The sequence below is a fragment of the Drosophila novamexicana genome, unplaced genomic scaffold (assembly GCF_003285875.2).
Source record: "Drosophila novamexicana strain 15010-1031.04,08,12 unplaced genomic scaffold, DnovRS2.1 tig00000108-arrow-pilon, whole genome shotgun sequence".
Taxonomy (NCBI): domain Eukaryota; kingdom Metazoa; phylum Arthropoda; class Insecta; order Diptera; family Drosophilidae; genus Drosophila; species Drosophila novamexicana.
In genome coordinates, this window is record NW_020824772.1 from 4,149,795 (window position 1) to 4,164,890 (window position 15,096).

A 15,096-nucleotide genomic window follows, 5' to 3' on the forward strand; every position below is an offset into this window, starting at 1 on the left:
TTTATATGTCAGGCCGGTTAAATGTCTCCTTTCGTCTTAAGCATAAAATGTAAGTTATATATTTTCTACATATGAATTCACCATCATCAAAAAGACTCAACTATATATTAATATTTCCAATATAATCATACAGTTACAGCTAAAAGTGAGCGCCCAACCCGAAAGCACTACTCGGGATCGTGCTCTTTAATGCTCGCGATAAGCGTAACTGTCTTTTGGAGCGCACCATTTACTTTTGCTCTCACAACTGTTGCTGTTGTTGGATGTGAGTATGAGTATACTCATATATGAGCATGGATATGAGTGTAAGTGTGAGTGTGAGTGGTTGTATTGGGTACTCGGCCTCTGGCTATACCTCTGGCTCTGACTCTCGGTGTTTGGCAAAAACGATCGCGGCGCTAATGTGGAGCCGGCGATGACGCTGGCGTCGCAACGGTCGGTAGCCTATAAAAGCAGCGCATTTAGTGTGAGTTTCTTTTCAGAGCGAGCTCAGTGTTAATTTCACAGCGGAGTTGGCCAGCAGCAAGTGCGTTTCCAAACCCGAACAAACTTGTTACCACGTCAAAGTCGAACACCACACCACTATTAAACAAGCCAACCACAAGCCGTGTGAGTGAAGAGTGTGTGATTAGTTTATAAATTGTTTTAGAGTGGATTTCAAATCTAGATTTTGTAATTAACGCGCTGCAATTAAAAGTAAACCAAAAACCCACCACAAAAGACAAAGGACAGTCAACTGGTCAAAATGCTTGACTGGACACCTCGCACAGTTTAAAATTCGGTATTAAAATCAATTTGCTGGATATTGAGTGAGTGGTGCGGTTGGGTGGTGCGGTATTGCTGTGTTGCCAGCGCAACGAACACTAATTGAATTATTTAATAACACAATGCAAAATAAGAAGAAGAAAAAAACACGAAAATGTTATGGGGCAACAAAACCCGCTTTAAACCCGAAATTGCGGTCAAAATTCGTTGTACCGTCTTATATAAAATACCTGTTCGCTGTTTGCAGCACTGCTGATTGGTGTTTCAGACCGCGAAAACATGCACACACGCACACACACACAGGCACAAAACAAACCACACTAACGTAAACAGGCAGCGCAATGCATAAAAAAAAAACAAAACAAAACTGATAAAAGGTTGCAAGTACCAAGAGTAGATGCGGGCGACCCCAAATCTAGAAATATGTGGCAAACCGTTCATAAATACCCTACAATACATTTACAAACTGAATAAACAACAAATTGTTGCCGACTTGCGCCAACAAACAAGCCACGACGCAATGCCAAGGCGTGGACTGGCCCTGTTGTGCTCCGTTAGAGTTTACTCAACTGGTAGAAAAAAAAGCTCAGACGTGGTCCAATACTGATGTATAAAAGGTGTCAATATGAAATAATTGCAATACCATTTTTGTTTTTGTTTATCAATTTTATTGATCTATTATTAATAGTTGCTCAAAAAGTAATGAGCTGATAACTTCCAGTCAATTTCCCATTCTTGAGATACTATTTCGTGGAATATGCTAGCGTCACGACCTTAATTTTCAATGGCTATGCAATTTTAATGCTGTAAAAATTTATATAGATCATAAAGTATTTCATAAATTAAAATAGCTTACACTAGGGTAGTAAGTTCGGGCAATCGTCAATCGACTGCACTTGATTAGCTTGTCGCTGCTTACTTAATGCTTTTCTACTTTTACGATCTGCCCGATCAATTAAAAGTGCAGCAGGGGGACGCCTTGCCGGGCATCAACTTTACTGTCTACTTGAACGCTTACCTCCCACTCTTATCTACGTGTGATAAGTCATTTTGGGGCCTTTGTAGCCACAATTGATTCATTAGTGGAAAGCTTTCCCGACTGTGTTTACATTCATAGTGAGCTGTGCGAAAGGCGAGAGTCTCATCGGTGCCAAGCCAGAACAACATGATTGCAGATGTATTCTGTACGGGTGAATCGTTTTAATTAACGTACTATGCTTGGCTTCTTTTCTGCTAGCCACTCGAAACTGTAAGCTCTGGCACCTGGCCGGCCTCGCTCGGCAAGAAAATTAAAAATGCCAATCACAGCCTTCGGTCGTGACCGAGGAGATGCAGAGGCGGGGAAGAAGAGTGTGTTAACTATTGACAATTACCGTTGGGAAGACCGAAGAAGAAGTGGCGAGGGTGCATGTGAGAGCTTTCCAGAATTCTGTCACACTCACCATAAACAGTCGCCCGAAAGAGGGGCAAGGACGGCAAAGTCAAAGACAAAGACGGTTGAGTACGTGTTGCACCTGAATTGGCCGAAGAGTAGACGCTCCCACTATGACCATTCACCATGAAGCTCTAGAGCAAGGCAAAGATTCAGAGCGAAACGCCGCAAACACGTTGTGCTAAATGATAAAAATTCCAATTTGTAGGGCTCATTCAAAAGAAATTATACTCTAACTTGGGCCACCGATTGAAATCTACATACATAAATTTTATCCATACAGGCTTACATAGTCGTCCCTCTTAGCCAAAACCCAGACCCGGACCTGGAGTCGCTCACAGTTATGTGTGCGACACACAAACATACATTTATACAAACATATTTATTTCTTGCGACGCATTTAACTAGATTAAAACAACAACTGAGCACCAGATGTAAAAGAATAACAGAAGATATTGTTTGACTAGAATATACCCAGTATGTTTTTTATCTGAGCACTCAAAGCAATCTTTGAATTAGCGCTATAATATAGCTTGATTTTTGTTCGATCTGGCGCAACGCGATTATCAAATTTGTATGTGTTAATTTATTTACTATAAAGTCAAGATATATTTGGGTATTCTCGATAATGTCGCAGAAATATTCGTCTATCTACAAATGTCTCCAACTGACTCTGCTCCCTATTGGTATGGGTACACGGTATAAAAAACGCAAAACCAAAGCAAGAATCTTGACTACAAGAAATTGCCATTTGATTTAAAACTGAGAAATCATGTTTACCAAGCAAGCACAAGCGGGAACGAGGACGGAACCTCGAACTAGAACTACACAGAACTAAGTAGACCGGTAGCCGCAGCGGAAAGAAACATTCTGAAGTTGACGAGTTGATAAGAACACTCGTGCGCTTGTTAACATACACTCACACATGCAATTCACACACTCACACACACATTACTAAGAGTCAGGGTAGTTCAACAATTAAACTCTTTAAAACTAAGGCTCTCTTTACTTCGTTTTCAATGACGAAACCAGGTTTCATTAGTTTCAAACTCCACTCGAAACGCTTTACTGACTCATGCATACTCTTATTGAGAACTCATGACAATCTATTGTTTTTAGAGAATATATGATATATTATACTTTCTCATACTTATTATTTTAATTTCTTCAATAAGAATTGGAAGATAATATTATTTTTATTTTAATAGTGAATACAAATTAATACTGTTTTTTCTTGATTTAAGGAAGAAATTAAAAGGAAATCATCAGCAATATTGTGTAATTGAACAAGTCATAAAATGTGTGGTAAGTTATTATAATAAATTCTTATTTATAATTGAATTAACAATTATTAAGAAAAATTTAAAACTATAATTAATATATAAATGGAAAGATTTAACCATTGTTTTAAAGTCCATGCCTTGACTTAATATACGAAGAGTAAGACTAACATAAAGTATAAATGTTACACAGAATTCAGGGCCCCTGACACAATAAAGCTGGCATTTATATTCGATTACATTCGATGGCGTCGACGGCCTTTCGCCTCACTCGACTCCAAAAATAACTTCTACTGGACGCCTACAAAGCCGCTGAGCCACTTATCCAAGTGGTGCACTAACTTGTGAAGCCCAAGCCCAAACTGGTTTTGCTTTAGATGCAGATTTCCTCATAACTGGTCGGGTCTTGAACTGGAACTCAATAACTTTAGCTCTTGCAAAATGTTTTTATCATAAATTTATATATATTTTTAAAAAGGTTTACATACATAAGTAAGCTTTCTGGTATTGGAATTTGAATTTCCTGGTTATGTGGACATTATAAAGTATTTAAATCTAAACACATACATCATTGATCAACTGTTTACACTTTACCTAAAGGAATTTTCGCCTACTTGAACTATTTGACACCCAAGTCTCGTCAAGAGGTGCTGGACCTGCTGGTGACAGGCTTGAAGCGACTAGAATACCGAGGCTATGACTCCACCGGCGTAGCCATCGATTCACCAGACAACAAGGATATCGTTATGGTGAAGCGCACTGGCAAGGTCAAGGTGCTGGAGGATGCCATTCAAGAACGTAAGCAGCAGTTGATTTTAAAATAATCCACTGGCACTGTTGTAAATCGAATCGCATCACATTTGTACAGACTTTAGCGGCGGGGAGTATAGCGAGCCGGTGAACACGCATGTTGGAATTGCACATACCCGTTGGGCCACCCATGGCGTGCCGTGCGAGCGTAACTCCCATCCACAACGTTCTGATGAGGGCAACAGCTTTGTTGTGGTTCACAATGGCATCATCACCAACTATAACGACGTCAAGACCTTCCTGGCCAAGAAGGGCTATGAGTTCGAGTCGGACACGGATACGGAGGTGTTTGCCAAGCTGGTGCATCACCTGTGGAAGAAACATCCAAACTACTCGTTCCGTGAGCTGGTGGAGCAGGCCATACAGCAAGTGGTAAGTAGCCCATTGAAGTGGAAACCAAGGTTCATTATGAGCACTTGATTATGTGGCTATTTTCGTATTTCGTGTTTAAAGGAGGGCGCATTTGCAATTGCTGTAAAATCGAAGCATTTCCCAGGCGAGTGTGTTGCCTCGCGTCGCAGCTCCCCTCTGCTCGTCGGTATCAAGACAAAGACCCGCTTGGCCACGGATCACATTCCCATTCTATACGGCAAAGGTAAGTGATACAGACATAACACAGACATACAGAGTTATCTTCTCGTAGACTCTCTTCTGTTTCCTTTTTTTATAACGATATCTTTTGTCTTTTATCTCGATATGTGTACATACTTGCATCTGTCTGTGTTATACGTGTTCGTTTTTTATTTCCAAATAACCAACTGTCGCCCCTGCCGGCACTCTGAAACTTTTCAACACTTTCGCCCCATTGCATCCTTTGGCGACCCTTCCTCCTCGTTTGCCGTATCTCTGCTGACCCTCTGTGTTAATTTCCAACGTTTAGATGACAAGAAGCCGAGCTCCGATCAAGGTAGTCAACTAATCTAAATCCTATCAAACTCTGCTTTACGGCGGTTGCTGGGTATCGGTGTATCGTATAAAACCAAGCTAATCACTTCTCGCTTCGCACCAAAATCAATTTATCTGCTCAATCTCCTGGTGCTGGTTATGTTTAATTTATACAACCGAACATATTACTTAAAAATTGTTTGTTTTTTTCTCTCGCGTCTGTCTAGATGCCGACTCCGGCAAGCCCCAAGGTAATTACAATTTTAAATATTATTGTTATGAGGACTAGAATATAAAAATATGCATGCCTATTAGCTTTTTGTCTGCTTAAAATATACCAACTACACTTTCATTTCTTTCTATCGCCATTTCTTTCATTACAAAAGTATTTAAATTGCGCATTTTAAAGACTTGTAATTTAAACAGAATTTTCCTTTAAGGAGCAAATATTTTCTTTTCTATACGTTTTTCACTTGAAGTCAATTGCAATATAAAGTACTAAAATTCAGTATATGCAATCCGATTTAACAAAACACCCAAAAACACATTTTAAGTCATTTATCGTTCGGCCTATACACAACTGAACATCTAATCAAAACGGTGCACAAGATTAAGAAATTGTTTAAGTCCCAATTTAACTTATAGTTTGACCATCCATTAATGTAATTGCTTTTGTCATAAATGACATTTTTTGTTTTTGTATTTTCGTTAAACTAAATTGAAAAACACCTGGGTAGTTTTTAATTGGCAATCGAACTTTAGTAATTATTTAAAAAATTTAAGCATGTCCATACATAGATTCGTGCATAATTAATTGGCAAATAAATATGCTTAATTCAATTTGAAATGTTTTATTACCAATTGACTTTCATACATTTTCAAATTGTATTGACCGAAATTCCCTTTCGTGGTGGATTGTTTTTTGTGGCCATACATAATTTGCTGCTGTTGTTGATAATTCTATTTATTTTCGTTTCTGATTTCTGCATTAAACTCTCCATAAACTGGGTCTACATACGTGCACATACACAAATACACACACAACGACACACACATAAAAACACACGCATACATGTCATTGCTTGCACCGCCGACAAATGCGTGCCGCCTCCCTCGTACTCAATTCGGTCGAAATGCTACTCTATCGACATCGCCATCGACATCGCAACCGCAAACGCAATCGCAACACTTCTTGCAACTGCAACTGCAAATGCAAATGCAAATTGGCACCGTCAACACCATTTAAATGCCAAATTAACCGAACAGAGTTGCGTCCACATGGACAAACTCGTGAATTGCCAGTGTTGCCACGCTCGGAGAGCACATCGGAATTTATGCCCCTAGAAGAGAAGGAGGTTGAGTACTTCTTTGCCTCGGATGCCTCAGCTGTCATCGAGCATACGAATCGTGTCATCTACTTAGAGGTAAATAAATATCCACTCAATAATTAATATAAATTCTTAAAACTTCATTGATTGTTTCAGGATGATGATGTAGCTGCAGTGAGGGATGGTACGCTGAGCATCCATCGTCTGAAGAAGAGCTTGGATGATCCGCATGCTCGTGAGATAACCACCCTGAAAATGGAGATACAACAGATCATGAAGGGCAACTACGACTATTTTATGCAGAAGGAGATCTTTGAGCAGCCCGAGTCTGTTGTCAACACAATGCGCGGACGCGTCCGCTTCGATGGCAACGCCATTGTGCTGGGTGGCATTAAAGACTTTATACCAGAGATAAAACGCTGCCGCCGTCTGATGCTGATCGGCTGCGGCACCTCTTACCACAGTGCCGTGGCCACGCGTCAGCTACTGGAGGAGCTGACTGAACTGCCAGTCATGGTTGAGCTGGCCTCAGACTTCCTTGATCGCAACACACCTATATTCCGTGACGACGTCTGTTTCTTCATCTCGCAGTCCGGCGAAACGGCAGATACTTTGATGGCGTTGCGCTACTGCAAGCAGCGCGGAGCTCTGATCGTTGGCATCACCAACACAGTGGGTAGCAGCATCTGTCGCGAGTCGCACTGCGGCGTCCACATCAATGCCGGTCCCGAGATCGGTGTTGCCTCCACAAAGGCTTATACATCGCAGTTTATCTCGCTGGTTATGTTCGCGCTGGTCATGTCCGAGGATCGTTTGTCCCTGCAGCAGCGTCGCCTGGAGATTCTGCAGGCACTGTCCAAACTCGCTGATCAAATTCGCGAGGTTCTTAAGCTCGACTCCAAGGTGCAGGAGCTGGCCAAGGATCTCTACCAGCACAAGTCGCTCCTGATCATGGGTCGCGGCTACAACTTCGCCACTTGCCTGGAGGGTGCTCTGGTAAGTCCGAATCTTACATAAAAAATATATATTTTATATTTTATACTTTAACAGAAAGTGAAGGAACTGACCTACATGCACAGCGAGGGCATAATGGCCGGAGAGCTGAAGCATGGTCCACTGGCCCTCGTGGACGGTTCGATGCCTGTGCTGATGATCGTGCTGCGTGATCCAGTCTACGTCAAGTGCATGAATGCCTTGCAGCAAGTCACCTCGCGCAAGGGTTGCCCAGTGATCATTTGCGAAGAAGGCGACGAGGAGACAAAGGCCTTTTCGTCTCGCCACCTTGAAATTCCCCGCACAGTCGACTGTCTTCAAGGCATCCTTACAGTCATACCCATGCAGCTGCTCTCCTACCACATTGCCGTGCTGCGTGGCTGTGACGTTGACTGTCCGCGCAACTTGGCCAAATCCGTGACAGTGGAGTAATCAGACTCAGTTCTGAGTCGGGATTTTCCGAGTAGTTACCTTATCTATAGTGCATTCGTGCGCACCATTTCTATGAATATCTCTGTATGCGTGTACCCATACTCTCACACACATGTATGTACCGAAATCGATTCATACACACATTTTGATTTTACGAATATTTTTTCACACATCAAGATGCAAGCTACTTACTAAAATTAAATTGAATTTGTTTTGTTAAATGCATTTTTAGCTCGAATATGGAACTTTTTGAATTACTTTACAGGTTACCATGGCTCTACACTAAAATTACACTCTTAGTGCTGTGGCCAACAAAAGTTTCATATTAAAAACTGTGCACTTCAATATCAGCTTACTTTAGGTTTTCGGTTTTTACCTGAAAACCTTTAATTATACTAAATGCTTATGGAAAGTGCTAAAGAATTGTGATCGATTTTGTGGCATTGTTAGGTTTAAAATTTGTTCGTTTTTAGTGGATTGGATTCAACTGATTTTCAAAGCATTTCATTAAAAGAATAAACGCGTTAGTCACTTTTTCGGAAAATACACTCACTTCAAAAATTGATTATCAACTGTTGAGTGCATAGTTCAGCGTTTGTAGTTTTGCACTCCAAACACTTTAAGCTTTTTTCAAATAACGGTCTGAAGTGGCATTTCATGAAATTCATGTCGTTTGTAAGAAATAAAAGTTCTGGGAAATAAGGATAAATGAAATTTTCTCGATTGCGTGAAATGGGTTGCAGGTTATGTGGAAAATGGGGAAAAACTGTAAGTTCTAGGAAATATGTGTGGAAAATAAGTTAGAAACTTTATTTAAAAACTGGGTTGAAATACATATATGTACTAGGAATTACGAATAACTAAAAATGTTCTCGATTGCGAAAAATAGGTTGCCAGCTATATCTTATAATTGGGTACTAAAGTACTTGGAAATACGGATGAGTTTTGCAAGATTGCGGATGGTTTGCAAGTTATGTCTCTTAGTTGACTACAAATGGATGTACTAGGAAATACGGATAAATAACAATGTTGTCGATTTCGGGAAATGGGTTATGCAATTTATGGACAGAAATTCGAAAATCTGTCCGAAAAGTGGACAGAAATGGAAGTACTAGGAAGTACGGAAGAGTAAAAATGTTTTCGATTGCGGGAAACCGGTTGCAAGTTATGTCCATTAATGCTGTACAAATCTAGTTCTAGTAAAAAATAGATTGCAGGAAACGAGTGACGCAGTATATTATTGCTATGTATAAAACTGTTTATCCTGAATGGCTGATAGACTGACTGCCTGATTGGTGATCAACGCACAGCCCAAGCCTCAAGAGCTAGGAAGCTGACATTTTTACTGTAGTTACCTTATGTAATAAACGTACACGTTAAGACGGAGTTTTGGGAAACTCCCCCGCAAAATCGCAAAAAATGTTGCATGCAACTTTTTTGCTTACCATAATATAAATTGAATCCTTATTCAGCAACTTTGTAATGTGTTCAATTCAACATTTAATTAAATTCAAGTTTAAATTGAACGAAATAAAAATGTAATGCTCTAAATATGTACAAAAAAAAAGAAATGAAGACTTTAGCTCCGACAAGCCTGTTGTGAAACAGCACTCGGCTAACTTCAAGTTTGTTTTTATTTAAAGCTGCGGTGCTATCAGCAGTAAACGGTTATGTCTTCAAGCCAAACCCGAAACCAACTACCAAATCCAAGCAAAATACCAGCGAATAAATGGAAAATATCAAAATGGCTACCGCTAAGCCAAATCCTACTTCCCTTGCCCTTTCGCGGCAGCCATTGCAATCGGCAGGTACTCGAACACAAACATACACACGCATACGCTCACTCACACATACAGAACTTTCACCGAATTGAACATGCTCGGTAACGTTCTTATTATTTTCAATTTCCATTGAATTTTCGGAGGGCACATAATCTAGATTAAGGACTACAGAACGTAGACACAGACACACTTGGACTCCGGCCAGGCGTTGCCCTGAGCCAAAAGGCGTTAGACATATTTGGGTTGATGTTTTCATTGGCAACAGCAGCTAATGGCCAATTCCGCCAGCTAAGTGTATTGTTTTTCTCCGAAACTACGGCAGCGGAACAAATTTTAACGAAAATGTAATAATAAGTACTATGGGCTACAGACATCAAACCAATTTAGTCCTCAACTCAATGAGACAAAAATTGTTTAATATTATACACAGGGCTGTAAGCCAGATTTAAGCCGGACAGCAAGCATGTTTCCACATTTTGAATAAATATATATTAATATATTACATTTTATTCATATTATTAAATTATTTAATTGAAAAATGTAGAAAGTGTGATGAACAAATGCCCAAGCCTAGGCTCACAGTTTTAAATTAAAATTCAATTTCCTCATGTTTTTGGCCATTGTTTTTAACGGCAAGTACCTTGATGGTTAATTAACTCATGGACCGCCAATACGGGTGCGATTTACCAAAGAGGAGTTAAGCTGTCAAGGATTATGTGGTATATGTGTGGCCGAAATTGAAATGCTTCGCAAATATATTTATTGCATCGCCTGCCAAGTGGAAACTGTGCGGGAGAACCAACTGCCAATTGGTTTTTAAGTGTATTAGGTTCAGTGGGTTTTATAAAGTATCAGCGTAGTCAAAGTTCTAAAGCCGCAAACACTACCCTAGAGAATTTCTTTTGCGGATGATGGTAAATAGTCCCAATTCCTGAACTCTAAACTGGCTCGCCTTAATGTGGTGTTGGCTGCAAAAATGAAATGAAATGAAATGAAAGTATGTTTATGCATTTACCGACAAGGCAAAAACTTGTGAAAAGGTTATAAAAACACGTCCAGGTAATAACATAAGAAACTTTTATCTCGCCACAGTCGTGAGCAGTCGCCTTTACTTTTGCATTTGCTTTTACCTATACTCGTACCATTTCCGTTTCCGTTACGGTTGCTATTGCTGTTGCTACTACCAAAAGAGTCCTGTCGACCTCGATGGCGGCACGTTCAGCTTATTTCTACAATTGCCTCATTAGAAACTGTAATGCATATCCGGCTTATGGCCAATTGCCACATAGCCGCACATTTGTAACAGTGTATCCATTCGCGTGGCCCCTACGTTCTCCCAATTCAATTGAGGAAATCGTGACTTTTTGTTTCGAAAGTGAAATCCACTTCGAGTGAGGGAACTAGTATGATAGCAATTAACGATAAGACTGGCAATCGGGTAGAATGTATTATCTCTGCATTATTTGGCTGACAATCCAGTAAATGTACAGACTTTAAGCCGAACCCCAGCGAACTACTTTAGATGATTGTATGAATTGCCGAGTATTCTGTTTTGTGTGGTTTTGCTGTTGTCATTAGCTAGATAACAGTTTGGTTTCTAGTTATAACTCAGATCTCAAATCTCTGGCAACATAAGCCACAAGTCAACGGGCGCTTGTTGACTTTCTGCTCTAGCACTCAATTGATTGAGGCAATTGATTGGGCACTTGCTGGTGTGTGGTGGCGAGTCGTGTGGAGTGACGCCATTGATTGATATCAAATGGAGCAGACCATGGCCAGCTTGGACTCTTGGGGATTTGTGGTAGTGTGTTTTGCGCCGTTAGCCCCGTTAACACTAGACGCTGTGGTGTCAATTTATTTTCAACGTCAGGCGTCGTCCTAAGCTCCTATTGAGGCCCGTCGACAATAAAGACGACAACAGAGATTCCATTTGTGCAAATTGTAATTGTCAGGCCCAGGACAGGACCCTGAGAAATCCCACATGTCAGCAAAAGGAACGCATTTTGTTTTCTGCTCGCATTTGAGATGCGCAACTTTCAACGGGTTTCAGTATCTATGTTAAACAGGTGACTTTACCCTCGGGATGATAAATGTTTTTTAGAGGCATACAATGGAGCCCGACTCAAACTTCGTTGAAAATCCTTGAAGAGTGGGATGGCGAGCCGTCGGGGCTAGGTAATTGAATATACATATTTGCAAAGTTATCTCATTTTATTCGCCACAGTTCTAAGAGCTGCGCGTAAACCCGTTTTAGATATGCAACAAAAAGTTGGCAAAGTTAGTTCAGAAAATAACTTTTGCAATGCCGCGTGCGGACTTTGTTGATAGCTGTTAGGGGGTTTGGGCTGTCCATGTCCACCGGGCACTCTGTAGACGTCGTCGTTATTGTTTAACAAAATATAAAGCTTGTTTGGGGCTTGGGATGCCAAGTGCCAGTGTATCAGTCAGTTAAAAAGTTTCGCAACAAAGGCAATCCAATATAATTCAAATGATAATTGTTATGTCTTTTGTCATGAAAGCAAAATATTCAGAACAAAAATTCCAACTGAACAAAGCGATGCAAGTAAGTACAAAGTTAGCAGATGACCAGATCCAGAAAATATGCTACCTAAAGGTAGGCCAACTTGATATTCAGCTGCCATAATGAGCAGAGCCATGCGGAGTACATGCCATATGCCTGCACAAAATATTCCTGGGGAAAAAAAATGGTTTTTAGATCTCTTCATTTTACCAAATATGAGCTCCAGTGCATATCCTGCAACATAAAAAAGATACTACCAACAGCATACTGACATTCAATATTAAAGATAGCGGTAGGCAAGGCTAGACCACCAACCGGTGTCTGCTTGAATAAGAACCCCTACACACATTGGGTTTTTTTTTGCAATTTCAACGCAAGCCACAGCGGGCTCAGAATGAAGATGCGTGCCACATAAACAATGGCATCAAAACAAAAAAAAAAAAGAAAAAAAAACGAATACAAAGAAAATACCAAGAAGATTTCCATCGCAAACAAACGTCAAGGATTTGTATACCCTGTACCCAAAGGTTGATAATTTTAACACTTCAGGTCAGTTTTTAGGTTCTCTGTGTGTGTGAACCTAGATACATAATTATTAAAAACTTTGGCTGGATGTGATTAGCATTATAATCCACACATGCCATGCAGAACATGTTTTAGTCGAGCATTCATGGTAAAGGGACAGACAGCTTCGTTCGGCAATTCGAAGCCCCGGTGTAAATTTACGCTCCACAAAACAGCTGTGACCGCTTCAGACGTCTCCTTTTTGCTGTGTGTGTGTCGATGGGTTTTCAATAGGCAATACGATAACCACTGCACCGAATGTCACGACGACGTTTCCGAAGCTGATGCCATTTTGCATAAAAGAATAACGCGCATACGCCATGTTGGCTATAATAATTCGAGGAACTAATGAACCACACAGCGTCGTGTGCGTTGCCACTTTTGGTTGCGGGGAGAGTGATTGGCTGCGTGCGTGGTTGTGTGGTTTACGGTGCTCCTATGGTTGCTCTCATGTGCCTGCTTTTGTTTACGTCTGCGTTTACGTTTGCTTTTGCCCTTGCTTTTTGCACTGCTTTTGCTACTATTTTTGCTTTTCCCAATGACATAAGCACATACAATCTTACTACTGAATGCATGTGTTTGTGTGTTTGTGCGTGTCTGTGTGTGTGTGTGTGTGTGTGTGTGTGTGTGTGTGCGTGTGTGCGTGCGTGGGTGGGTGTGTGTGCGTGTATCTGTCGGTAAGTGCACAAGCAGTGTCCCACGGCAGCTTCGTATGCAAACATATTTATGTGGCTACGTGCTGCTGCATATCTTTTCCAAATTTTACATTTCACCGGGACAACTGGCAACCAGTGAAAATATTTCCCTTGCGTTATTTGCAAGCTCTCCAGCTCCGTTCCCATTTGATGCTCATCTGCATACACCCAGCACCTACAACACACACACAAGAAGCCAGAAAAGTGGCAGGACGCAGGGTGTATGATAAATAACTTTTGACACATGATGCCACAATACCCACCAAGATTTCCATTGTATTATATGCTGGAATGCAATAAGGATAAAAATTGAGAAATATTCGACAAGAGATACTGAGATCTAGCCAGTATTGTTCTGAAACAATTTTATAATTAAGAATTACTGAGACATGTTCAAAAGGTGTGAGGTTGTCGGGATACCCAACGAAGGATACATTAAATAAAATATTATGAAACAAAAAAATGTAACATGTATGCTAAATAAATGCCTAAGCGTATGCCTTAGATCTGAGATTCTTTAGAAGCGGCGCAACATTAAAAAGATTTATAAGCTCAAAGTGGATTTTAACATAAATCAGATAGCTCTTAAGGAACACGAAGTACACTTACCTTACCGAAAGTAAAATAGATGATCTCAACACCCCTCGCAACTAAATTGTTTGCTTACATTTAGCTTAAAAAAAGGGAATTACTCTATATAGTTGGTCGCCTCCAGGCAAGATGGGCCACTTTTAAATCATAAAATATTTATGCTCCCCTACAGGCGCTTCTGTAATTCTACTTAGTTTACGACCGTCCATAAATTGAGTGGGCATAAAATACTTACACCGAAACACATTTAATCGAAATCTGTACAGCAGCTCTAATGGACAGGCAAGCGACGGCTGTTGAGTCCAACTCCTTCTGTAAGGCCTGGCAGTTAATTCTGTTCAAGGACATACCACTTTCAAGGACATGTTTGCCCGTGTAGCGCTGTCATTGAATGCGATATCAATTACACAGGCACGTGTCCTGTCAGACAAACAACGTTAGACAATATTGTGCCTGATCTAATGGCTTTCATATTTCTGTTAAGTTGTTTGTACCGCCATAAAAATATATGGTTACACTAACCCGAGGTGTCTGAGCAGACAACCAAAAGCTATACTCTGATAACATATTAACTTTTATGTACGTAAAGCAATAACAATGAAAGGTTATATTTGATTTAAAAAGAAATCCAAAAGTTAGAAATTGTGTTCGGCGCACACTTAATAGTTGTTTGGCTAGAATGAGGACGGACGGCGAGACAATTATAGATGCGTATGCCAACACCAAAAATCTGTACGAATTCATTATTAACCCTATAACCCAACCATGGCATACTCATAATATGCTACCGAATTGTTAATATTTCAATGACTTACATATAAAATTTAAATCAATTTGCTGCGTGTAATTAAAAAAAAAAGATATCTTGAAACCTGTTTTTCTCAAAATAGCATGAGGGAATCAGTCGAACATTAACTAAGAAGCTTCTTAATAATGATTTAAATAACTTCTTAAATAAGAATAAACATTTTCATGCTCGGCTTTAAACTAACACAAAGTTCAGTTAAAACCCCCAGATA

The 15,096-nt window shown here is 40.2% G+C and overlaps 1 protein-coding gene across 7 annotated transcripts; it reads left to right on the forward strand.

The window, feature by feature from the left end:
- The first annotated feature begins 502 nt into the window (after positions 1 to 502).
- LOC115771970 (glutamine--fructose-6-phosphate aminotransferase [isomerizing] 1-like) lies at positions 503 to 8,139 on the forward strand. Of its 7 annotated transcripts, none has more exons than XM_030717883.1 (10): positions 503 to 609; positions 3,442 to 3,502; positions 4,078 to 4,275; positions 4,346 to 4,659; positions 4,741 to 4,882; positions 5,168 to 5,194; positions 5,400 to 5,423; positions 6,439 to 6,596; positions 6,657 to 7,496; positions 7,551 to 8,139. In XM_030717883.1, exons 2-10 carry the CDS (start codon positions 3,496 to 3,498, stop codon positions 7,923 to 7,925), a joined length of 2,085 nt encoding a protein of 694 aa, XP_030573743.1. In that variant the 5' UTR covers positions 503 to 609; positions 3,442 to 3,495; the 3' UTR covers positions 7,926 to 8,139. The 7 variants fall into 7 exon arrangements, with proteins under 7 accessions (XP_030573743.1, XP_030573742.1, XP_030573746.1 ...); XM_030717882.1 differs by having other exon boundaries at positions 3,446 to 3,502; XM_030717886.1 differs by having other exon boundaries at positions 3,446 to 3,502; positions 6,475 to 6,596; positions 7,551 to 8,138.
- The last annotated feature ends 6,957 nt before the right edge of the window (positions 8,140 to 15,096 follow it).

Excerpts from the sequence above, each read along its gene's own strand:
- LOC115771970 (XM_030717883.1), top strand. Across the intron at positions 4,276-4,345 it reads GGAGGATGCCATTCAAGAAC|ACTTTAGCGGCGGGGAGTAT; the intron begins GTAAGCAGCAGT and ends ACATTTGTACAG. Across the intron at positions 6,597-6,656 it reads ATCGTGTCATCTACTTAGAG|GATGATGATGTAGCTGCAGT; the intron begins GTAAATAAATAT and ends TGATTGTTTCAG.